The sequence below is a fragment of the Barbus barbus genome (genome assembly GCF_936440315.1).
Source record: "Barbus barbus genome assembly, chromosome: 6".
In the NCBI taxonomy this organism is placed as follows: domain Eukaryota; kingdom Metazoa; phylum Chordata; class Actinopteri; order Cypriniformes; family Cyprinidae; genus Barbus; species Barbus barbus.
Window position 1 is genome coordinate 32192133 of NC_136734.1, and position 25656 is coordinate 32217788.

Consider the following 25656-nt stretch of genomic DNA (forward strand, 5'->3'; position numbering starts at 1 on the left):
AAACATGTTACCGCGTGTGTAGTCACGTGACTCTGTCCAGTCAGCGGCATGGAAGCAACACTGAACGCCGAGTCATCTGAGCAACTGGAGTAGTGTAAAAAAATATGCTTTTTACATTTTTTAATGTGAAAATATCCTTTTTATATTCAAGCTGAAAGGTGACTTTTTTTATAAGATGTTTTCATTTCAAGAAATGTGTGCTTTGATTTCAGTTGATCAAAACATTCAATAAATAACCATAAATAGTTTGTCCTTCGATTATTTTAAACTCACAAAAATAGGAAATGCTCTCTTTCATTAGATAAAATATCCCACCTTAGTTGAGCAAAATTACAGTACAAACCTCGTCAGTGAACTATGAGGGCAAATAAATAAATTAAATAATCTTTCATTAATTGTAAAATGTAAAATTAATCGAGATTTTGAGTCTAGGTCATATTGCCCTAATACCTAAATAAGCATATTATTTTATTATTTTTTTGAGCAGAGCTCAACTTTATTCAAATGAGTCAGGACTGAATAAAGTTCAGGTCTGTTCATGTTACTGGAAATTACCAACTCTCGCTGAAAATGAACAACTGTATGCAAGTCACTTTGTGAAAGACACTCAAGAATGTCCAACTAATGAACTCCTCACAGAATCAAAGTGTGAGTGGTCAGTGACATCAGTCATTCAGTGGAGACCCGCGACAAGCAGAGCGGTCCATGCTTTAATGCTCTATGACTCATCTCTTATGAAAGGGTACAGTGTCTGACAGGTTATCAAATACCTCCACTCAGACAACCCCTCCAGAGACACATCCAAATGAGACAGACTGAGAAAGAGAGGTCATTTAACCATACAGCTTAAAGTCTCTGATACCTCTGTTCTTCATTCTAAAGCATCCACAGCTCCTGCACAGTAACGCTTTCTCTTTTAAGAGTGACATTTAGTGAACTCACACAGCATACGCTTATCAAAAGCAATCAATCACACAAAACGTAGAGGCTTGAGTGAACTACATATAGGTAATTATTACCTTTTATTCACTTAAGTTAAAAAAGTTTGTCGTCACCATTTCATTCTGTGATCCTGCACGCCGAATAGCATACAACGGAGAAATATTGATTAGCCAGTGTCTTGAACAAGGTAAATAATATTAAAGTTGTATACATAAAACATACAAACACGTGGATTTTTTTCTAGGTGTCTAAAGTATATAAAAAGAATACATTTGTCTTACAAACTTCATGACTTGACTTAGCCTTAAAAAAAAAAAATACACACTGAGGAATCAATTCCAGAGTTGATTCGAAAGATTTTGGAATTGAACAGCCCTACAACTCAGCTCTTTTTTAGTTGATTTTATTAGGGTTATATAGGCATGCTTATCTGTTGTAAGTCAACATTAAGGCAAAGCAAACCATATTATATTGTCCTATCAGAGCAGCCACTGTAACTAGGTAAAAGATGACCGTAAACTATAAGACTAAAAACGATTGTTGACCAACAAATCTTTACTGGAGATGTTATAGCATAACCTGCTTTGCCTCTCTTTTGTGCTTATGAGTGGTAGTTGATGCACTGTTGCTAATGTGGCAGTGTAGCCATTGATAATGCCTAACCAACAGATGGTTCAGAGAAGACGTCAGATTCTCAGCCAAGTAAGAATAAGCCCAGACATGCACGCAATAATAGTTTCCCACTGGTGCATGTACAGATCCCTGAATACTAGGGCCCAATGAAATCGATTTATTTGTTCCCCAGTTCCGTTTTATTTATTTTTTTCCAAATTCTGTTTTAATTTTTCTGCATTCTTTTTTTTTTTCTTCTTCAGTTTAAATTTTTCTATACTCTGCTTTGCAATTTTATTCATCAAGAAGCATGTCTAATTATATGAAATCATGAAACTTACACGATTTAACAGCAATTTATCAAACATAAAAATTACATTTATAAGGCCCTGTGAAATGTTTTATTTATTTTTTCTCAAATTCAGTTTTATTTTTACCAGATTCTGGGTTCTCCATTACTTTCTAGATTCCATTTTAACGGTTTCATTAAATTCTAATAAATCAAAAGCATCTCCAATCAATTGATTTCATAAAAAAAAAAAAAAAGTATCATTTTATTTTTTTTATTTCAGAAATACTGCGCATTTAAATTTTTCTGCTAAATCAATTCTGGTAAATATGGTTTCTGGTAAATATTATTTCTGGAAAATATTCCTTAAAATTAATGTTTTGATAATTTTATTATTAGTAGTAGTACTATCATTACATTAAGCGATATTATTCTGTCACAATTTCTTCAAGTTAACCCAACCGTTTATTTTGACAGGTTTCTGTGAAGATGGTCAAGTTTCTGTTTGTAGCCTATATGTTATGACAATAGTTTTTCTCAAATTAAACTTAAAATGTGACTCTCACAGCAGGTCTAGAGATTATTCATGTGTTCATGTACTCATATATTGAGGCGACAGAGGCTGAAAGCATCACACTGCTTGAGTTTGTGTGTAGTAAACTAAACCACACGTCTGCGCTATTCATTCACACAGAGACACACAGAACAAACAGGATTCATATTTAAATGGTATTTTTGCAGCTTAATATTCACAGACATTAGTCCATATCGAATTTTGTGACATTCCGCATTACACAGTAAATTCCGTTTTTATGACTGGATTCCACGATTACGTCCACGTTTTCCACATCACGGTAATCTCCACCTGAGTTGACATCATTTGCCACCATCGCTTTTTCAATGTTGTACATCTCGAATTGACAGGTGAATATCCGATCTGTCCACTTGCATGGCAGATGCAAATGCACGTATCCGATTCATATTAGATTTATTTTTACACATGAATGAGGCCTGAAACTGATCTGAGAATATCAGAACCCAGGGGTTTTACTCCTGTTGACATGTTCACGGGTCATATCTGATTTTTTGGGAATTGGGACGCTTGAGCCATGTAATTTAAAGGCAGCCTTATTGGTTGATAAATAAATAAACTAGCCAAAATGTTGGGGGAAAATAAAACACACACCTGCACACACACACAAAGGGTGGAGGATGCACAGAAATCTGTGAATAACAGGTGTTATAGCGTCCAGTGAACCAGATTTCTGGTTGGGCAGATTCTGTGTGGGCCTCATGCTCTAGATTACTTCAGCTGAAGAACATACACTCACCTCAATACTGAAGTATCCTCTGTCTACATAATCGCCCAGGAAGAGATAGCGTGTGTTGTCAGGGGAACCACCAACTTCAAAGAGCTTCATGAGGTCGAAGAACTGTCCATGAACATCACCACATACTGGGGGTGAAAGAGAAACCAAATAAAAGCTTAACATTGCACATCACATTCAGTGAATGGTACTTAACACCCGCCTCATGTTGAAATCAATGGCAACTGTAAGCAAAGCGATAAAAGGTTTTCTGTATTGCATCACATTATAAAACAAATGCCATAGGGAAGTGCTGGATTGTACAGAGACCAAACACTTCACATAAATCCATCCTACCTGCATCAGCCAGCAACGGCCACATGTACAAGACTGCTCTGTCACTTAGCAACAACGACACTATATCTGAAAATACAGAGGCTGGATGCATTTATAAAACAAAATGTATCTAGACCCAGAGGGGTTTGTGACATCTATTAATTCATGCTCAAAGGCAGCGATATCTAGAGGTATCATAAAATACCGTGCCATGACACACGCAAGAATTAAACCTTGAAGCACAACATCTTCATTAAGTAACTGAGTAAGCCTAACAAGCTCTGTTTGTCACTGATACTACTATTATTACTCAGATGCTAGACAGATTCTCCTGTATAATCTGTAAATTCCTATTATATGATCTTTGTGTCACTTCTATCGGTCAAATAAAAGAAGCAAAACCTATAACTAATTGACAATTATGCATTTTCTCACAAACTAGATTGACTAGGGATGGATCAATATAGTTGACTAGTCGTCCAACAGCTAACTAGCCAATTATTGAGGTCAACCAGTTTATAATCTAGGATTTATTTTATTTTAGTGGCATTGTTTTATTTATTTTATTATGTTTATTTAATGTTGGTTTTGTTATTTATGTTTGCACTATTATGCACATTGAGCTCGGAGAAACACAATTTCGTTCTGCTGGACACTTGTTGTAAGGCTAGAATGACAATAAAGTATTTGAACTTGAATTATTTTGTGTGCTCGTATAATCAGCCTCTCAACATTTTTTTACATTTGTCATGAATTTAAAATTATTACTACTATATTTATGGGAGATACTGAAAATTATTTGCATTTTATGGCTAATAAATTGACTGATATATTACAATTTATATAAATATAAACCTAAAAAATAAAAATAAAATCAATCATTGAATTTAAATGGTACAAGTGAATTTAGGCCTTAGAAATTTACTAAATTATTTACAGTATGATAATAAAGATATTCAATTTGAGATTTGCTAAAGATTATATTTAACAGTGTTCTTAAATTCTTCATTTTTAAAGATTAACTTGATGAAAACAAAGGTAACATTAAAAAATATGGCAAATGTGCAAGCGCAATATCCACTATTGGCTGTCTGATACAAAACCAATCGATCAATTAAAAAAATCCAAATAAATACCACACATCCCTAATTTATTGAATAAAGTTAAATGTAGACAGGAAAGTAGCTTCGTTCAATCACGGTCAGTTGCATTTCAAACCAGACAAAAAGTCTTCCTTTAGAGCAAATAGTCGACTTGTCATTCAGGCAGCCCTCCATTTAGTTGATTAGTTTCTGCACATCCCTCCTAGTGTTCACTGAAGCGTCAATGACCACATTCCACGGCAGAATCTGTGACTGTTTCCTGTGTTGCACGCCACTGATCTGCAGACAGTATCTGTCATTACAAACCAACGGCACTGACACGGATCTCCATATGAGTCAGTTTGCCACGGCTGATTCTCCACCGTGACAGTTTGTAATACAAATCAGGTAATCTCAGCAAAAAAACTCAACAGCAATGCCAATTGTGTGTGCCTGATGAAAACTGCTTTCACAGATGGAATATGGTCCTACTTGAATAGTTACTTATCAACCAAACCAATCGTTTTACGATTTATTATTTTATCGTTGGCTAAAGGTACACACCCTGATGCCAATGAAGTGTAATAATGAATATTTGAAATGTTGCATGAAGTTTCTATAAGGAAAACACATTTTTTTTCCTAGGAGCTAGGTTCAGCCTCAGCAGAACAAAATCGCAAGTCAGAACAAAGTTCATTGTAATCTAGACAGATGGTCATTTCCCTAAAGCCCTACTAAAGATATGCTCTTGCTTTCTTACCAGTGATCGGTGCCTCCACCTCTAGCATGCACTTCTCCTGCCTTAGGATGTTGGCACCATCGTTTATGATGCGCAGTGCAGCGTCCTCCTGCACACGTCCCTCTTTGATCAAATGGTTCTTTAGTAGCTCGGTATTTGGCTTACCATCCACAAATAGGTCCTTAGTTGTCAGCTGCTGGTGAGGAGGCAGTGGCACTGCTGTAGGTGCAACAAGAGCAAAATATCAGCTGACAATTCACACAACTCTTCAAGGCAGCATAGAAACAAGATTCAGTCATAGCGTAAAAGAGAAGATACTGAGGCCCTGTTTACACTAGTGCATTTTTGTTTTAAAACGCATAACTTGTTTATACTACTCCGGTGTTTTCGAGGTCGAAAACTTTTGAAAACTCAGGGGTTGTGTTTTAAAACAATAACATCATGCTCATTGTTGTACCCATAGATATGTTTAGGTAGATGCCTCATTCGGCCTGCCCCAAGCACGTAGAGGAGTCCGCCATCTAAATAATAGGGATCTACCTATACATATCTATGGTTGTACCTGCATGAATGGTCATGTGACATGCGTTTTCGGTTGTGTAGTGTAAACTGAAATTGTTTCTGAAACGCAGTGAAAACGCCAGTGTAGACGAGGATCGTTTTTACATTTACATTTATGCATTTAGCAGACGCTTTTATCCAAAGCGACTTACATTGCATTCAAGTTACAGTTTTTATATTTTATCAGCTCTTGCTTTCCCTGGGAATCGAACCCATGACCTTGGCGTTGCTAGCACCATGCTCTACTATATGAGCTACAGGAAAGCCTGTAGCTCATATAGTTTTTGTTTTAAAATGAAAACGCACTAGTGTAAACAGGGCCTAAAGTGGTTCATGCCCACTAAGAGTGATAAAGTGCCATAAAAATAGTTAAGGAATAAAACGTCATTTAATTATTCAAACAATGCAAATAATTCACTTAAATGGACAAATTAACAGACATACACTACATTTCAAAAGTTTGGGGTCAGAATGATTTTCTAATGTTTCTGAAAGTGTCTTATGCTTACAATGATTACATTTATTGGTTTAAATAACTGCTTTCTATTTGAATATATTGTCAAATGTAATTTATTTCTGTGATGTCAAAGTAAAATTTTCAGCATCCAGTCTTCAGTGTTACATGATCCTTCAGAAATCCTTCTAATATAAAAACATATTATCAATGTTGAAAACTGTTGTGCTGCTTGATATTTTTGTTGAAACCTTGATATATATTTTCAGTCGTGCTGTCAAACGATTAATCGCATCCAAAATACGTTTGTTTACATAATATGAGTCTGTACTGTGTATATTTATTATGTATGTATAAATACAAACACATGCATGCTTATATATTATGTTTATATATTAAATATATTTATATATAATATAAATATATAAATGTATATACATGTAAATATTTTCAAAATATATGAGTGTGTATTTATATTATACATAAATAAACAGTACACATACATATACTATGTAAACACAAACTTTTATTTTGGATGCGATTAATTATTTGACAGCACTAATTTTCAGGAAACTCTGCTGAATAGAAACAACATTGATTTGAAATAAAAACAAAAAATGTTGTTACAGTCCCTTTTGATCAACTTTCCGTTCTTTTTTGTTAATTCATCCCACTTGGATGCACGCTGCAATATGGAAAAGATCTGTCGCCACCTCAGTTTCATCGCGATTAACCGCAAGTTTAAAACAGATTAAAATGTTTTTTAATCTATTCAAAATATTTAGTTACATTACAAGTATTAACTTTACAAGTTAGACAAAATAGTTAATTATTTTATTAGCCATTTATAAGTTAGCAGTCATAACAACAAAGTAATAACTTGTTGGTTCATTTATAAAAACACTGCATATTTTCACATCGCTCAGTGACTCTCGCTCCCGAGGATGCATCTTTAAAAAAAATAAGGTCGCAGACGTGTATTTTCAGATCCGCTCTTTATTAGTTTGTGCTGCTCTCTGGAGCATCATGACATCTGCTGCTGCTGCTGGGGCTAATAAGAAAAGTTATGGTATCATGAGGATTCTATGAATTCAGCTCTCAGGTTTAACCTTCAGAGGTGAAAGGATCCCGAGACGTCGCACAATAATCCCTCACCTGCGCTGAACTGCCAGGTAATCTAGCTCCACCAAATCCCTCAGTAAAAGTGCAGAAGTTGCCATAGAGAAGGCTGCAGCTCGAGACACAATAGGAATGAGAATTCTGGATGATGTAAACAGATGTTTTTAAAGATAAGCATAGATTTATCAAGTGTATAGCATGCTCCGTCTGTTCGGTCTCTGTACCCTCTGAAGAGTTCATTATTGAATGAAGGGAGAAGCGTGTCTGAAGTTCTCAAACACCATGAAGAAAACAGGAAGCCGTGTGAACAGTAAAGGCCCCTGGCACAGTCTTTTCCCCCCAAGTCTATCACAAAAGCTAGGGTTGACGCTGCTGCTTCCACCGCAACCTCATTTGCATGTATCCTCCATATTGTGTTTTGGCTGCTCAGCCTCCGGCTCTGAATGTCTGCTTGATCGATAGCCAGCGAGAGCCCATATGTTTCAAAGGAAGTCAGGGCTGATCTTAATTTTATGGAAAGTGGGTTTTAAAACTATGGCGTGATTGCTGATGCTGAGGGACATGTAACTAAAGACATCTGCAATGCGTTTGGAGGGAACAAGCAGCTGTCTGGCGGCACCGCGAGGTGCACCGAGTCAGGCTTTGACAATGCTTCCGTTAATCTGGCGGTTCTAGTAAACGTGCCCAGAATGCCAGAGCAAATTATGTCTGAGCCCTCAACCATTAGGGATTCAAATCAAGCCACTGGATCCCACAGCCAATCAGCTGCGCATTTGTATGAGGAGGCTAAAACAGTGAGGCAATGGCTCATTAAAATAGATGTCATGATTTCAAACTTTTTTTTATATATATATATATATATATATATATATATATATATATATATATATATATATATATATATATATTTCTGAGGCCACGCCCTAGGCATGTGTCAATTTATGAAGTACTTCAGTTCACTGTTGACAGATTCTGATTAGGGTTGTTTTTTTTACCTTTTGTTAAATTCAATTCTGAGCAGCTGCTGTGTGTGTGTGTGTTTTTACATTAACTAACCATGGAAACAATGCAAGCAGCACAATGGATTTTGTCTGTTTTCTGACACCTGTGGCTTGTTGCATGAAGCTAGCTGAACAAACTCTGAGTTTAAGAGTAGATTTAGACTTGACAAAAGCAAACAAATCCAGCCAGGTTTAGATCAGGTTCAATGGGCTCACAAAGCTTGATATAAATGTTCTGTCAACTTAAGAGTTTGACCCAGAGTTTGTGATTAACTCCAGAAAGTGTGACGTGTGGCAAATATCCAATCAGAGGGAACAGTTTGATTCACTTCTCTGCTAAAGATTAAGAGATATCATTATTAAAAATATAGTGAATTTAAATGCATTTACAAGGCAGGAATAAACACTGCTGCTGCAGCAAAAGTTTGACAGGGTAGTAGAAAGACAAGACCTGACTATGCAAATGAGTCAACTGAATTTAATCAGACAAAGAGCTCAAAAATCTTTATATATTAATACTTATTTAATTTAAATGCAAAGTGTAATATTAATTGGCATAATATTTATTTTAATATATTATGACTTCTAAATAATTATAAATTCATATATTATGAATAAATAATTAGCAGCAAAAATTTTGTCTCTAAAACTGTTTTGCTGTAAACTCTTAATATGAAGTGAGAAATACAAGGGGAGTGGCTTTATTGCATCAGATGTGTCACTTTACTCACAGCTGATTGGCCCAGTTTGAGTGTGGTCTCTAACCCAGAATAAAACCTGCTCCAGAGCAGGGTAGCTGTGTAGCATGTGTTATTAAAATAAATAAAAAATAATTGTGAGGGATCCAGTTAGTAATATATAATGGTGGCTGTTTGTTTTCATTTATAAAGACCAACAGAGTGAGGGGAAATTTGATTAAATCAACAGAATCTTTCTATCCCATGTAGATGCTAGATATATAAAAATGATGTTCAAAAGCGTATACAGTAAAAATACAGCAAAAACGGTATTATTGGGAACTATTATTACAATGTAAAAATGATGACCCTGTTTAAAACGTAATTTATTCCTGTAATGGCAAAGCTCAATTATACTCAGCCATTACTCTAGGCCTTCAGTGTCACATGATCCTTCAGAAACCATTCTAATATTCTCATCTTGTGCTCAAAAAAATTTCTTATTATCAATGTTGAAAACAACTGCTGCCTAATATGTTTGTGGAAACGTAATAGAAAGCAGAATGTAATAAAAAAGGAGTAATAAAAGCAGTAATTTAAAAAGAAAAAAGAAATCTGACCCAAAACGTTTGACTAGTAGTGCATATACTAAAGAATATATTTAAAAACTAGGGCTGTAAACACAAAACAAAAATGAGTTAGATTACCACATTTAACATGTAGGCCTAATAATAACATTAAATTTAGTTTATGCCTCAAAAATAGTTAAACATTTCATTTTAAGTATTAAGCTTCATGCTAACCCCTGTATGAAAATATAATACCATAGAAGTGAAAGTTTTTTCTGCAATAATGGAGCCAAAATCATATGGAAGTTATAATTGTACATTGAGATCTCAATAAATGTTATTTGAGAAGAAATGACGACTGAAGACTATGGTAAAAGTCAATCTAACACTTTTGCTTTTGGCATGAAGACATAACCCAAACATTTCAATCATTATGATATCTTCAGGAGTGAGCTCTGACAGTTAAAAAAAAAAGATGTGCTATCATGATGCATGACTGAACAGGGTTCATCTTAGCAGAACACAGCAGACTTACAGTCAAGAACCATTTTCAGCTCATGCACTAAAGTTCAGTTGGCCACACTAAAAAAAATATGTGGAGGGGTGAGAGCGGCCGACTCCACCTCACCTGAGTTAAGGATTTGTACAAAATTAGCTCATTGTCATAAGGGCATAAACGAACATTATCTATACTCTGACTGCCGAGGAGTATAAATAAACAGTAAGCAGCCCTTGGTCCACAACACAGGCTGGGAATAGTGACGTAAGCTGGGTACAGATTAGGCAAAGCCTTTATTAGCCAGGGATTCCAGGTTCAGAGTCTGTTTATTTAGGGCCTCCTCCCACTGCAAAACAAGATCCTGACACCCTAAAGTTCATAAAGAGAGGATGGAGGGTTAAGGCTGACGTGGAGAAACCTCAACACATTCATGCTACAAAATTCTGTGGGATACTTTAAACGCAACGCATACTTAAAACGCAAACACACTTTTTCACAGCTGATAGAGTCTAAAACACAGACGCATGTGAGGCGAGAAGGGTTAGACGCACAGATCTTCAATCTAAGTTTAACATTTGCATACGGCACAGTTCTGAACCAAACGCTTTGCATTTCAGTGTTACCAAAGACAGACTCTGCCTTCAGGATGGCATTTCATGCCACGCAGATTCTGGGCTTTTCAGCCCTGCATACAGCTAGACGCAAGGCAGGCTACAAGCGTTCACTCAAAACCTGGATATTTGAAAGGCAAACTGGTTCCTGTGCTGACCTACTAATGTGCTATTAGCGTCTAAATTTGTTCTTGCTTCTCAACCCAACAAAACTCAAAGCAATAACATGGAGAATAGAAATTCAGCTTCTGTGACACTATTCTTGTGTAACATCTGGTGATCAATGACTCAAATGTCAGCAAATGGCCACAGAAAGTTCTGATTTTACATTTGGCTAGGTTTACCTGGTTTGACCTTATTGAATAAACTAGTTACCTGGTCATAATGAAGCATGAACACAGTGAACCTTATTTAGATCATTACTCTTAAAAAGCAAAAACATGTTTGTTTTCTATTACGATATTTCCCAGAAAGCCAGAAATGTATGTAATCACATATGAATCTAACCCGAAAACACTGTCTGAAATCTGTTTCGAATTAAAAAGTGTTCAACAGAGTTTCAGTCTAACTAACATGTCATAACCTAAGTTAGAAGGACGTCATTTTTCACAAAAATGAAAACCAAATTGCAAGTGGCAGGTGTGAAATCTGTTCAACAGGCTGTAAAATAACTTCACTGTTGATCATTCAGCTGACGCAAAACTGAAAATGTCTTTCCAAAAAAAAAAAATCCTGATGACAAACTTCTGGAAAAATGTGTTGTGAAAATTACACAGTACTGCACAGACTCTATGTATCATGATTATATTATAAAGTATATTACATAAGCCAAATATTAAATATTCAATAAATATTCATATTAGATAACCCTGACTAAGGTCTATTGCCTGTAAAGCATTAGCTGATAATGTGGAGCATCAGTGGAGGCTTGCGTCTTGAACCCCATTTTAAAACCATTACTGCATGCTAATTCTCATGGCTTTCTCTAGGAAAGTTCTCAAAACTGATCCAAGCAGGTAATGTGAAGCATGTGTGTTTCAATTTACTCCATATTATTAATACCGCAAATAATGATAAGTCTCTGCAAAGACTGGCTGACAGGAGCACATTGCTGGATTTTGAAATCAGGTTTGCTATATACCAGAGACAAAAAAAGATAAAAACTGATAAAAAATACAATGATGCTGACCTCATATACCAGGTGTGTAGAAAGAAATATTTATATTTTACATGTATGTGCCAGAATCAATAATCACTCCCACCTTCAGTTACAGACATGGCTGATCTCCAAAACAACCACAGCTTTATCCAGACACAGTTTAAGCTGCTGCAAATACTAAAAATGACTTCATGAGAATACTATTGCAAAAGTCTATATTTATATTGTTAATATAAATGGGTATGCCCTTCTTTCAGATGCAACGGGTGCAACAGAATCATTTATTGTCAATAAAAAAAGACTCGTGCAAAGATTATAAAACAACTTTAATTCAATTTAGTAGCACAGTTAAAAATAAAGCTGTTGGGATTGGCAATCCACAAGTCGCTACCACGAATTACAGTGCAGGAAATCAATCGACAAAACCTGGAAAATCTGGCAGGCTGTCAAGAAATGATTCAGATGAATCAAATGACTGGCGAGTCAAATGATTCACCAAAATACCAGAGTGGGAATCCAATAGAATCGACTGTAATTGCCTGTCTAGACACTGAAATCAACTTACTTTTAATGATTCGTTCGGTGGTCGACAGCTTTTCTTTCGGCTCTTTAGTCGACATCTTCTCACAGTTCAGTCAGGGTTTATTAACCAGCAAATGAGCAAAGATATCCTCCGTGTTTGCTGGTGCCAGTCCGAGGAAGGAGACTCCAAAGGGTCCGAGAACTGTTGAAATTCAGTCCAGCGGGCAGGTTTAACGCTCTAACACTGAACTACAGTTGGGTACACGGGTCACAGGGCAGCATAATAACATCGCCAGCAGCAGACACACGGACTCGATCGCTTGCCCTCGCTGACAGAAACACAACCACCGATCGTCGCTGATAAACTAACTAACTTTATTAGAATCGAGTCCGGTCTCGGGGTTTTCCTGCCGACATTGACCTATCTGTCTATCTATCTATCTATCTGCTTTTCTCTATCAGATATCTTGGGCTCGTAGCAACGGGAGCCAGCGACACAAAATGATTAGGGTTTGGTGCGCAATCTTGAACGTTAATCCGATTTTCCACTTTTCAGAGTTACAACGTCGACTCGCCAGTTTAGCTAGACTCTCATAAGAGAGTTCGGCATAATAATAACGTGCCGATTTATCTTAATAAACATATGTCCTGTCGTGTGAGAACAGCGATTGCGCGATCTACCCGCCCACTCGAGCTAACCATATGGCTAGCAGTAACTTCCACTCACACTCTCGTTCCCAGCTCCTCAGATTAAACACTAATCTCTAAACCTCAGACGGATTTCCTGCAATATGGCGGAGCTGTGGCTCTCGACGCGCTGCCGTAGGCGTGACGTAGCACGTAAAATTTGACACGTGCGATGCAGATGGTGGTTAAATGGGTCGTGCTGGAGGTCCCTCGGTGTGGATGTGGATGGCTGCTCTGCAGAAGCAAGCAGAAAAACTACAAGGCCGTTAAAGTTAGTGTTATGTATAACTTTTAAACCCACACTGTAGGCCTGTTTCCACAAAGGATAAAGTATTTGTCAAAGATCTTCTTACTGTACAATTATGCAATGATACTGTATCATTGCATAATTGTTTACTTTGTGTCATTTTATGTGCTGCGCACTTCAGACCATGAATGGGTAACAAATCATAAATGAGCATTTGCATGAGTTTGAATTTGTCTTGGGGTCAAAGGGTAATTTAAAGTAATTTCTGTATTGATCACTATTTTTCAAAGACACTCATGGGGAAGCAAGGGGTGCTGAAATTATTTAAAAGTAAAAAAATATTTATGGTTATAAAATGTATTTTTAGGCTGTCAAAGTTAAAGTGCACTTAATAAATTGCACTTAAGTTTAACTTTTTTTTTCTTTTACAATAAATTTAATTAAAAGTAAATCTAAAACTGGTCAAAACGAACAATTGCATTAATTCTTGTTTTTCTCACATTTATTTTTTTGTCATGCTTCTAAAAAACAAATAATGTTGGAAAGTGTTAATCTCAGATATGCTGTCAACAACTACATATTTTTGAGGATTTATTTTCAGTGTTAAAGCTGTGAATTATAAAATCAGCAGCCTGAAATTCTTTTAACCTTTTTTGGCATTCAATTTTACCCATATATTCTGTGGCTACCACTAGTTTATCAACTGTATATGCATAATGGTTACTAAATATAAAGTGCATACACCACTACATTTACTGTATAAACCCTTGCTAGTTGTATAATTATAATTGATTGTAAACTCACAATCTTAATAGCATTAAAATATTCATAAATGGAAAACTGCAAAATGAGGTGCAAATAGGGCCTTTGTCATAATTACAGCAGAAATTCTAAATGTTGCAAGGATATATTGCATTACTGTGTTTCCACACTTGCATCCACCAGGGGGAGTCAAATTCTTTGTTAGGGCCTATTAGATTTATACAAAGAGTAATATTTTATGTTCAATAATTCAAACGAACATTACCCTCATTCCTGAATACAAGACATGGAAAGGTTGAACTCACAGAAAAGTGATGGGATATCATTTATTATCTTTAAAATGGAGATATCAGTTCCATTTACCATGTCTACCACTTTGAACAGACATTACCTAGCACTTAGTCTGCATATGTTACATTAGGAAAGTACAAAACACTATTTTATTGCCAGCAAAAGCATACAGCCCAGTTACCTTTTACAAACCTAGCGATCATTATTATTTTTAAGACAAAGAAAGACCATGTTTATACACACAAACAGTTTTCAAGGGTGGAAGCTGTTTTTTTCCAGATGGTTGGCAATCCTGTCATAGCACATAATGGTTTTCACAGGTATTTAGCCAATGTCTAGACATAATGCAGCCTGATTCATGAGGAACCCAGATAAATCCACCTCTCAATCTGATGCTCATCAGCATCAACAAAGCAGATACCCAATCCAAGTCTGACAAACACGGAGTGATTTAATTCAAACAGAGCCTGCATTCTAACATCATCTTGGTTCATTAAATGAATGTAGTAGCACCAGTGATTAAAGATAGGACTTAATCCAAACAACATTTCTATCATGTCAACTTCCTGAATCTGAGGCAACGTAATTATGGCTCTAACTGGTCAAATATAAACAATAGATATTTAGGTAAAGAGCACTTGTAAAGATGTACCTGTGTACACAGCATATATGTTGAAAAATAAATTTCTAATTGTTATAGAAATCTGTTTTAGAAGGGGAAGGCAAGGAGGAATATGAAGCACACATGCACACTCCTCACCACAGTGAACAAGTCTTCATCTTAATACTCAGCATAGGCACAAAGTGGCTATTTCAGCGGCAGACACATGAAGAGACCAGAACATGCATATTGAAAGCAGATCCAGGGTGAAAACAAAAGGCATGAATGAAGGTTATACTACATATTAAGGACAGAAAACAAGATATATGTAACAGACCTGATGGTGTAGGCAAGTCCAATTTTACCACTAAATTTCTGGGTTAAATGGTATGGCTATATTAGTTTGACAATCAAACATCAATTAAAATGTGGGGCTTAGGGAAAAGAAGCACATTTCCAATGAACATCACACTAGATGGCAAAAATAAACAAGGAGGATTATGATGTTAGTTACAAACGTTAAGATGGTAATATTGGCCAGTTTAAGTATGCATGGTAATGACAATACAAGCATGTATGCTTCACAAATGTTCGCACAAGCCAAAAAAAAAAAAAAAAAAAAAACTAATTTGCACATTTTTTCCCACACATACTACCGTTCACTCACACTCCTTTCAAATTCTAGCCAATAAGCTTCTTCCAGCGCGAATTTGCTCGTATCTGAGACATAAGGCTCTCTCCATTGTAGCGGTAGCTCTGATCTCCCAATCTCATCCACCACATCAGTACCAAATGACTTCACCCACATTTAACTCAGTTTTGTATTAAATCGCCCGTTTTTCTGCTACCAGCACAAAACTGGATCCACTGGAAAAACAAATAGCATCTTTGACTGCAGGTCTGAGAAAACCTGAAGAGCAAAAATGGTTTTGTTTCTTCCCCCCCTAAAAAAAAACTCAGCACAGTACGGTCTCAGTCTGTTTGCATAGGCTTTACTTTTTTGTAAAAGCAGCTTTTTCAGGTATGAAATGTCAGAAGATATTAAAGTCGTTGAACTGACATATTAGCATGAAGTTGACAATTCAAATGAAAACATCAAATCATAGATCTTCGTATCCGTCTAGATAGTCTGATAGTTCTTGAACTTTGATATCTTCATTATGTATGGAGGCCCCTGAGGCTCATGTGAACTTTTTTACTTGATCTAACGCTACTGAGAAGGTAAGAACGGAAACAGTATGACTCCATAACCAGCCATGACTGATCAAATACAAAAGTAGTCTAAAGTGCAAACTGAAGATCCTGTTGCAGATGCCCCTTTGATTGCAGAAAAGCCTTGTTAATTTTACAGTTGACAAGACTCCATCTTGGTGCACAATATTTTATAACATGCAGCTTGAAGGACATACAAAAGGCTTGAATGAATGTCCAGTGTGCATTTAGTTTTTTTCTCCATAGACCGTAATGTTCCTCGCTCACTGTATGATGAAGCCTGGCTGGGGTGCCATGCGTGGTGGGGGTCTCTGGGGCACAGGTGGGGCGTATTGCTGCATGTACATGTTGGGGTATCCCTGGTTAAGAATGGGTGGCGTGTTTGCTACTCTTGGGGGAATAGGGGGGTATGGAGAAGTAGGGGAGAATGGAGAGGCCGCAGCGAACGGAGAGGTAGGAGGGTAGGAGATGGCTGCGGTGGGCTGAGCAGGAGGAGTTTGGGTGACTTTAAGTGGGGGAAGAGGAGGAGCCCGCCGAGGCATCGGCATGGGGGAACCATTGACCTCTCTATGGAGAGCGGCTGGCCTGGAGGGAAGGTCCTGAGAACGAGAGGGCTGAGGTGCAGCTGGGGCCATCTGGTGTCCCTTCAGCACCATTTCCTGGAGCTTCTCTATCTTGACTCTCCGTATGTGCGCCAGCTTCCTTTTACTCCGATACTCGTCGATGAATATGTCCAGGGGGGTTGCGCCATCGAGGAGCGAATCAGCCATGTTCTGATTTGATAAAGAGAGAAATAATAGCATGATCATTGACTATTGAGTCCATCAGATGATGAAAAATCCCCAGCAGATATCTAGTGCAACTTTAAAGAGTGTTTAAGCTTCGTGGTAATGGAGGTACCTCAGTTTCTTCCTCGATTTTGGCTCCTTCTGCTTGTAGGAGTGCGAGGAGTGTGTCCAAGGGAGTGTTTCCACATCGGTCATCTGTGAGGGGACAGAAAGAAAAGCGGAATGTGTTATAATAAAGATGTTTAAAAAATTGTGACAATAAAATACTGCCTTCCTAGCTCAAGCAGTGGTGCTGGCAAAGTCAAGGTCATGAGTTCAATTCCCAAAGAGTTCAACGCAAGTTGCTTTGGATAAACGCATCTGCCAAATGCATTACTGTACATGTAAACAATATATAATCCTATTATATACATGAAATACTTCCAAGGCACTCACGTGGTATGATTAAAAGCCTTTAATGTGCTGGGCTTAAATCATTACAAAATGGTTAAAAGTAGATCTAGGCGTTTCAGCAAAAAACAGCCTTCTTCAGGACACATATCAATTGCTCAAACAGGTATTCTCAAACTGGTGTTAATGAATCATCAAAGACAGCTGGTTAATATGTGGGTGTGGCCAGGACTAGCTTCTATATAATCCTATACTGAAATAATAATGTAGGAATTTAGGAAAATTGTATTAGTCTGAAAATATATTAAACATGTTAGGTATAAAGAAAAACGGCACCTTTTGGATTTAGCCATTGTGCAACATCAAAGGCAGCAATATAAATCTGCCAATTTGGAGTGCATGCCTTAAGTAAATTTGCTAAGGCATCAACAGGGTGTGTTTCACCTTTCAGTTCAGGAGCCATGGCTTCAGATTTCACAGTACAACTGGACACGCCTGTCAGGAATTCTCAGAGGTCAACAGACATTTGCATCAGAAATGAATTTAATGTATTAATATGCTTAAATTACACAACTTCTTACATAACAGCAATTCATAATCAAGAGAGAAATGTGTAATGTTCTACACTTAACAGACATAGCTCAAAACAATGAGGAAAATTTATTTGAGACCAAAGAGAGATCTGAGATCACAAACCAATATTGTATACATATAATGGAATACATAAATACATACAAGTAAGTAAGCTTTGATTAAATAATAGATTAAAGATATCGGACATCTCAAACTGCATTTTGACAGCTTGTAATCCATTACCTAAGAGCCACTTTCCCTCATATGCCATTCCATATCAGTCTAGCTCTCTTTACTGATTTACATCTATTTACATTTATTTTCATGGCAGAGTCAACTTACAAAAGTGTCATGCTTTGTTGTTGTTGTATTAGACCATCCATAATTCTAAATGGCGTCCAACCACTTAACAGGCTGCTTATGCCTTGTTTACCACAGTAATACCAAACTACAACACTGCTGAGTAATGCTGTGTTTCTTTAGTAGTCAAATAAAAGTAAATACTGTAAGCTGTCATTTACTGTTTACCATTGCAATTGCTTTCCTGGTAGAAAACGCTTTTTAATTAATTACATTAGCCAGTGTACACTGCAAACAAATTATTTAACAAAACCTTAATGCTCCTGAATTTTTTTTTTCTGTCCTCTTTTGAATGACAGGCTATGATTGACTCATTGCTTGTTCTTAAACAGTCAGCTGATATCCTGCTAATTAAAACTGACTCCAGGTCAGCCCAAAACCAGCAATATCTTAGCCCCGCCTCTTTTCAGCACTGCTTCAAACATTACAATATTCATGATAACTTTTGTTAACTCATTATTTCATTTACTAACTACAGTAAGTACAGCCACTTCACCAGCTGATAAGTCTTTGCCAGCTGTGCGCTTGTTTCTCTTGCACACAACAGAATCAGTCACAGACTTATCAACCGTATGAATCAGCATACTTGACTAGAGATCAACATGCTTCAACAACAAACTGAGATTGACAGTAAACACGACCTAAAAACTGTTCCTCTTATGAGACTGATGAAAATGGAGCAGGAAAGAAAGGAAGGAAGGGCAGGGCAGGGCAGGGCCTTTTAAATAAAGGTTTGTGTTTAATACACTAATGCAATCACTAATGTGCTATTAATGCGGGATAAAGTAACTCCGGATGAAACGGGTTGTGACGTTTTGGCTGATTTAGAGACAGGAAGGTGTGGCCACCTGGATGACATCTGTTTTTCCAAGCTAACAAGTGCCCACTTCATTACTTTTCAACTACTTTATTTACAATTTTTTTATGTGAATTGCAGAGCAAATAAAACTTCTGCCCAGAATAAAAGTTATGCATTTTTATGCAGAATGACTCATCAATTTTGCCCAGTTTCGGCTTCCATTTCCCAATCAGACTTTGGTGAAGTGCACATGCACATACTACAATCGACTACTTACTAAAATGGGCACAATATGCAAATTTTCCGGTACATTCGAAATACCCAAATGATCCATTTTATTTGCCTAAATAAACATCATACAAAGCATACTGCTTAAAATACTGTATCCCACAATGCATTGCTTGTATTTCATTGCAAACATCCCGCAGATCATGAGACTGCTATCGGTCTACAGCCAACCCAGCTTACTTTGTGCTCTATGCAAGTGTGTGACAGAGCAGACAAAGAGAGAAAATACTGAATGTGTGTGTCCGTGTTTGTGTGGGCATACTCCTTCCCCCTCTCCAAGCCCTGTTCCTGACATTGCACAGGGCACAAAGCCACACTGTTACTGCAGAGATCAGCTCCACAGCAGCCTTAGAATGGGCCGTCACGCTGAAACACCCCCACGGAGCTCCTCCGTTGTTATGGCTCAGCTTTGGGAACGGGGGTGTCGGCGGGTTAATGTACACACAGGATCCTCACCACACAATTTAGCCTGAAGACTAGGGCTTTTGTTTATCTGGGTCAAGTGAACGGCTGACTGGCCAGCCTGCCGGCAACCCTGTCCAGATGCACTGGCACTGCTGCTGCTGCTCAGATCCAGTAAATCCTTATCTGGGACAGATAACCACCCCGGCCTGGGAAAGTGGGTAACCTACATTTCACCAAAGCCACTATCGCACTTTTCTTCTATACACGGATGACAGCTCATGTTTATTTCCTCTATGCAAAAATAACAAACAGGAACTAGACCTCAAGGGAGGGGGGGTTGGCTCTGATGTGAAGGGCTGGAAGTGAAGAGTTAAACATACGGTAAACAAAAGCCAGTGTCACAGGAAAACTCATCTTAACTCATCTCAATCTGAAATGTAATGCTGCAATACTGATCCACATATTTTATCTATTTTTTAAATAAATATTTTTTTGACAATATTAACTTTCATATTCAACTTCGTATTTATTCACATAGAAATACTGAATGTGAGTGATTTCCACCCATTCAAAGGAACACCATTTCAATTTAGATTAATATTTATTTGTTTATCTAAATATAAATGCATCTTTTCAGCCTTTTTACAATATTTAATATACATCTTGATATTTGTGTGTTTATATTTAAAATATTGAATGTGGGTGATTTTTAACTAAATACATGAATTATAATTTAAGAAAGAATGTTTTTGAGTTATTTCCATGTATATTTGAAATTAACAATATAACTCAATCCGAGCAGCTGAATCCTTAGCCATCTTCAAGAATCGGCTAAAAACACATCTCTTCCATCTTTATTTGACCCTCTAACTCTAGTACTCTCTATTCTAATTCTATTCTTTAAAAAAAAATAGCCCCTTTTAGACTATTCTATTCATTTACTGCTTATTTTCTTAAAAAAATTAACTAACACTAGCTTCACTATCTTTTTGCATTCTATTTCTTGTCTTTTTCTTTTTTATACAATTAACAAAAGCAAAAAAAGACCTCTAACAAAGACTTGTTATAGCACTTGTGTATCATTGCTCTTTTGATGATTTTGATTGCTACCATTGTCCTAATTTGTAGGTCGCTTTGGATAAAAGCGTCTGCTAAGTGACTAAATTTAAATGTAAATAACAATGAAATATTAACAAACAGCAATATTTACTTTATTAGCACAAAAAATAAATGAATAAATCACATTTTAAACAATACACAATGAATACTCAATTTATAACCCAGTCCTGTTCTACACCACAGATCCAATACTAGATCCAGCTCAGAGAGAGTGGGATACGGAAAGGATTCCAACTCGTACTTTAGTTTTAATATACACCATAAGTCAAAACCTAAGCCACGTGACATTGAGTGTACAGATGGTAAAATGAAACGGGTGTTAGTCCGCTGTTTGGAATCAGCTTCCAGGCAACCGCCATGTCACAAAGAGTAATCAGTGACAGCATTTTATTTATGATATCAGCAACACACACACAGCGCAGAGGGGCATGGAGGGACGCTGAATACCATTCCCTGTTCTCTTTAAAGTCACAGATCCTTCTCAGCTGTGACAGTCATCTGCTACCATTTAGTTCTGCCCTCTGTTTCCATGAGGAAAAGACATGTAGGGGGAAGTGGCGCATAAAGTGGTGCACAAAGCCTAAGAATTTGTGAAAATTACAAGTAAAACCAGAAAAACAGGCCCTTCAGGGGGTTATCTTATAGCTGGAAATGATGACTAAGTTCATATGTTCACATGCCATAGCAACATAAACACCTAGACGGATGCTTCACACATTTACATTGTTTTCACAGCAGCTTTTCAAAATTGCTTATTGTAGAAATAGTCCCAAATCCATAAAGGTCCATAACCACTATATACAAAACAAGTTTGTAATTGTAAGATACATATGCTACACAGAAAGGCAGAGAGATGTTACAAGTTAATCCCAGTATTTTACCTAGAGTGGACATGCGCAGCTGATAGGCCTCGTACAGCTCCTGTAGGCTCCGGTACCGACTGGTCAGTTCATTCTTTTGGTGGTCAAGTCTGGGTTGCAGTTTAAGGTTCTGCTCAGCCAGAAGACGGTTACTAGCCAGGGTCATCTCCTTGTTCTGCTGTAGTCCTTTAATCTGAGGAAAACACAAGGGACATGTTAACTCAATAAACAGGGAGTATATATGCATGCCGTTCTTTTGAATGTTCTATTCATCAAAGAAGCCTATTTTTTGGAAAAAAAAAATATCACTGCTTCTACAAAAATATTAAGTCTCAACATTGTTACAAAAGATTTCTATTTCAAATAAATGCTGTCGTTTTGCACTCTGCATTCATCAAAGAATCTTGAAAAAAAATGTAATACTATCTTAGTTTCCAAAACAATATTTTCAACACTAATATAATAATAATAATAATAATAAAGTTTCTTGAGCACCAAATCAGCATATAAGAATAATTTCGGTATGATTTACTTAAACATCACAGGAATAAATTACACTTAAAAGTCAAATAGATAGTAGTTATTTTAAATAGTAATTCCATTTCACTGTATTTTTGATCAAATAAATGCAGTTATGATGAACATGTGAAAGAAAAAGAATGTTGCAGAGTCACTTTAATATCTGTAACAAGAGTAAAGGTTTTCCCATGACAGTTTTTAAAATTTCTCACAGCATCATGTTGCACTTCCAGGTGACAGAGTGAACTGTCAGGTACATTTCTAGATAATTGTAAACAACATGGTATGTGGGCAGTGGAAAGTGAAGGTTAAGTCTATAACCCATGTATATTACTTTCATAATTACTGAAGGGCAGCATATATATTTTTGGGGCCCACATCTAAACTTTTCAAATGTCAAAGTAACAAGGTTTTGTAAATGATCATAAGCAATTTCTGGTTTTGTACCTCATATAAATGACAAAAGTTAAAAACATGCACTCCAAAAACACCACAAAACCAAAAAGAGGCAGAAATGTAAACACCACACTCATATGTATTCATTTACATTTAAAACTACAAGCATTAACAGGGAGTTGGTCCTCAATTTGCTTCAGTAAAAACGCCCACTCGCTGGTAGATGTTTCAGTATTTGTTAAAACAAAGTTGGAAGGATTTTCTCCCACTCGGGCACAAGAGAGAAGTGAAGTCAAGTGTCAATGGTGGGCGATGGAATGATCGGTTTCACAGTTCAATTCATCCCAAAGGTGTTAAGGGAGAGGCATGGCAATCTTTTAGGCAGGTTCAGCCATAGTCGGCTATATAGTGGGGATTCTCCAAGTCAAAAAAATTAGAGAACCACAGTTCTAGACAAATTGTGGATGTTTGACTAAAAACCTAATTGTTTATATACATAGAAAAGAGATTCATCCTTGAGAATCAGTTAAGAGGCTTACAATGAGTTCTGTACAAATTGATTTGAACCAGCTAGCCTTTGATAAATAGGTCACCCCAACTTAAGCTTCTCCTTGTACTGGATGATCACAATGTACTTTCTGCTGCAACAGAGGCACAACATTACAGCCCCCAAAAATAAATTATTAATACACAATGGTAAAGGATTCCAGCTGTACACAACACAGAGAAACACATCACAAAAATCATCTTCAGAAAGCACATCCCATTTCCAAGAAACTCAAAAAAACAATACATTGCAACATGCCACCTCTAGTGACTCACAACCTGCCATAATGCGGAACATTTAACAGTATTTAACTGTTCTAACTCCTCCCTTTTAACAGGTGCACTTCTGCAGTTTCAGTTTAGAGATCATGTGTCAGTGCATAACAGGAAGAGGTGAGAGAATGCACACGTTTCTCAAACACCTGTCTAGATCAGCTGGCACGTCAGAAAGCATTTGCTCTTTACATAGTCTGTGCCGGGATGTCCTATATATTACATTGGGTCAAAAACAAAATAAATACCCAAACAAGCACTCAAAATATATAAGTCAGTGTCTAACACAAAGACAGCTGGAATCACGAGTCATATCACATCAACTAGACAGACAATACTAAAACCAATTCTCCTGGTAATGCACCAACCTTTGCTTTAGAAATGCAAATCATTGCTCATCACTGATTATATAAGGCTAATTCTCTCCAAATCTGACTAATGATAGGTCTGTTCATCATACAACATGCACATCGCCTTCTAAAAGACATGTAGACCAGTGTACGAGTCTGCAACTATTGTTTTTATGTGGCAGATAATTACAGTCTACATATGAAATGTTACTATATAAGGCTTCTGGAGCACCATGCCAGCAAAAACTCATTTCTTTCAGTCAACAATTTCAGTGAAAGCCAAGTTTTAAGAATGCATATATTTATGCATTAATGCATATAAGATGATTATTTAAACTGCAACATATAAGCAGTTATATTATTTTTTTTAAAAGATGCTTATAAATAACTTATTTGCCCTGGTAAATAAACATCACCTTTTAAGAGTGCTGCCAGATTAAACATGCTCTCATGACACATACTGATTCAAGGTTGACATCTTTCCATGAATTTGGAGGTCAAATCAACTCAGAACTGTGAACATGCCTCTATTTGACAATATGCAAACACAGCTGAGCAAACCGAGAGGTACTGATATTGTGTGCATTGGCAAAGCTCAGTATTGTCTCATGAGATGTGAATACATTTACAGTTATGCATCAGCAATTATAATTCATATGAAACTTTGATTAAAAATCAAATGACCTAAAAACACCTGTCAAAATGCTATTTTAATTAAAAAATAATAATAATAATACACTAAGATACTGAAATACTATTGTGTTATTGTAAATAAAAATAACAAAAAATACAATAAGTTTAAGTTAAAAATGTATGATGCAAACAATCAAATGTTTCCTGTAAACATTACTAGTGCTTAGCAAAAAAAAATTGTATAAAAAGGCTCATGCTCTGATTCCCAAGGTTTCCTCCAACACATGACAGAAGATGTGTTTTCATAAAAGTAATACAAAGTGAAGCTCTACAAAAAAAAATTAATTACTAATAAACAAGTCCAACGTCAGTAATAATTTCTACAAAAGAGGATCACGAGAAAATTACTAGCATCACTGATGGGTGAAATATAAACTATAGATTCTACAGAGGAGACGCATAGGCTATTCCTAACACATGGGCATTGTTTTATACGTTGGTTGACCAGTTTCTGCTTCCGTGATCGGCTCATTTTGTCTTAACTGAAAATATGTTGTTTAACGAAGGACATCATTACACTTAACGTTAGTCATATTCCGCGACGTCAAAAACAAACCAAACTGAAGTCGCGCGCAGAAACGTTTAAACTTAAATAGTTCCCAATAAAATGCAATGACCTCGTATAAGTGTAAAACAACACGTTTTAAAGAATTAAAAAAAACAAAACACGGCCTACCTCTGTATAAAATGGTGCTGTTTCAAATTCACAACAACTCGCCACGGTAACTTCGCGACGCTCTTCACGAGAAACAGAAACTTACCTCTTCAGAGTCGTCGATAAATTTGTTGAGTTTTTCATCATCCTCGAGCAGTTCGTTTAACTGAGTTAAGGTGTAAGAACTCAACTTATTCTCAAGGCCAACCATGTCTGGCACAGCGGTGTCTTTCACACTTTGAACTCCGTCTGTGGATCGCGGTCGGTCAGACTGGGCAAAGCTGCTAGTTTCAGCCGGAAAACGACAGGAGGAGATGCGTGACGTCAAACCAAGGGCTTTTTCATTTGATGCTCACGAGCTCT

General features: G+C 36.8%; 2 protein-coding genes across 4 annotated transcripts in view; both read right to left on the minus strand.

The window, feature by feature from the left end:
• Window positions 1-13303, minus strand: part of LOC306871964 (serine/threonine-protein phosphatase 2B catalytic subunit gamma isoform-like) — a 35990-nt gene extending 22687 nt beyond the window's left edge. The window contains exons 1-3 of one of the 2 annotated variants that reach the window (XM_079420255.1): window positions 12523-13303; window positions 5329-5526; window positions 3175-3299 (exon numbers count right to left, since the gene is read on the minus strand). In XM_079420255.1, coding sequence (XP_079276381.1) covers window positions 3175-3299; window positions 5329-5526; window positions 12523-12577 — 378 coding nt within the window. In that variant the 5' untranslated portion in view covers window positions 12578-13303. The remainder of the gene's footprint in view (window positions 1-3174; window positions 3300-5328; window positions 5527-12522) is intronic. The other variant, XM_079420254.1, reaches the window with a different exon arrangement.
• A 622-nt stretch (window positions 13304-13925) lies between these two features.
• On the minus strand, window positions 13926-25655 carry LOC306871190 (vacuolar protein sorting-associated protein 37B-like). Of its 2 annotated transcripts, none has more exons than XM_079418962.1 (4): window positions 25400-25655; window positions 21883-22054; window positions 17180-17262; window positions 13926-17052 (listed from the first exon to the last, which is right to left on the minus strand). In XM_079418962.1, the coding sequence occupies exons 1-4, from the start codon at window positions 25502-25504 to the stop codon at window positions 16543-16545; spliced, it is 870 nt and encodes a 289-aa protein (XP_079275088.1). In that variant the 5' UTR covers window positions 25505-25655; the 3' UTR covers window positions 13926-16542. The 2 variants fall into 2 exon arrangements, with proteins under 2 accessions (XP_079275088.1, XP_079275089.1); XM_079418963.1 differs by having other exon boundaries at window positions 14473-17052; window positions 25315-25540.
• Between the last annotated feature and the right edge of the window lies 1 nt (window position 25656).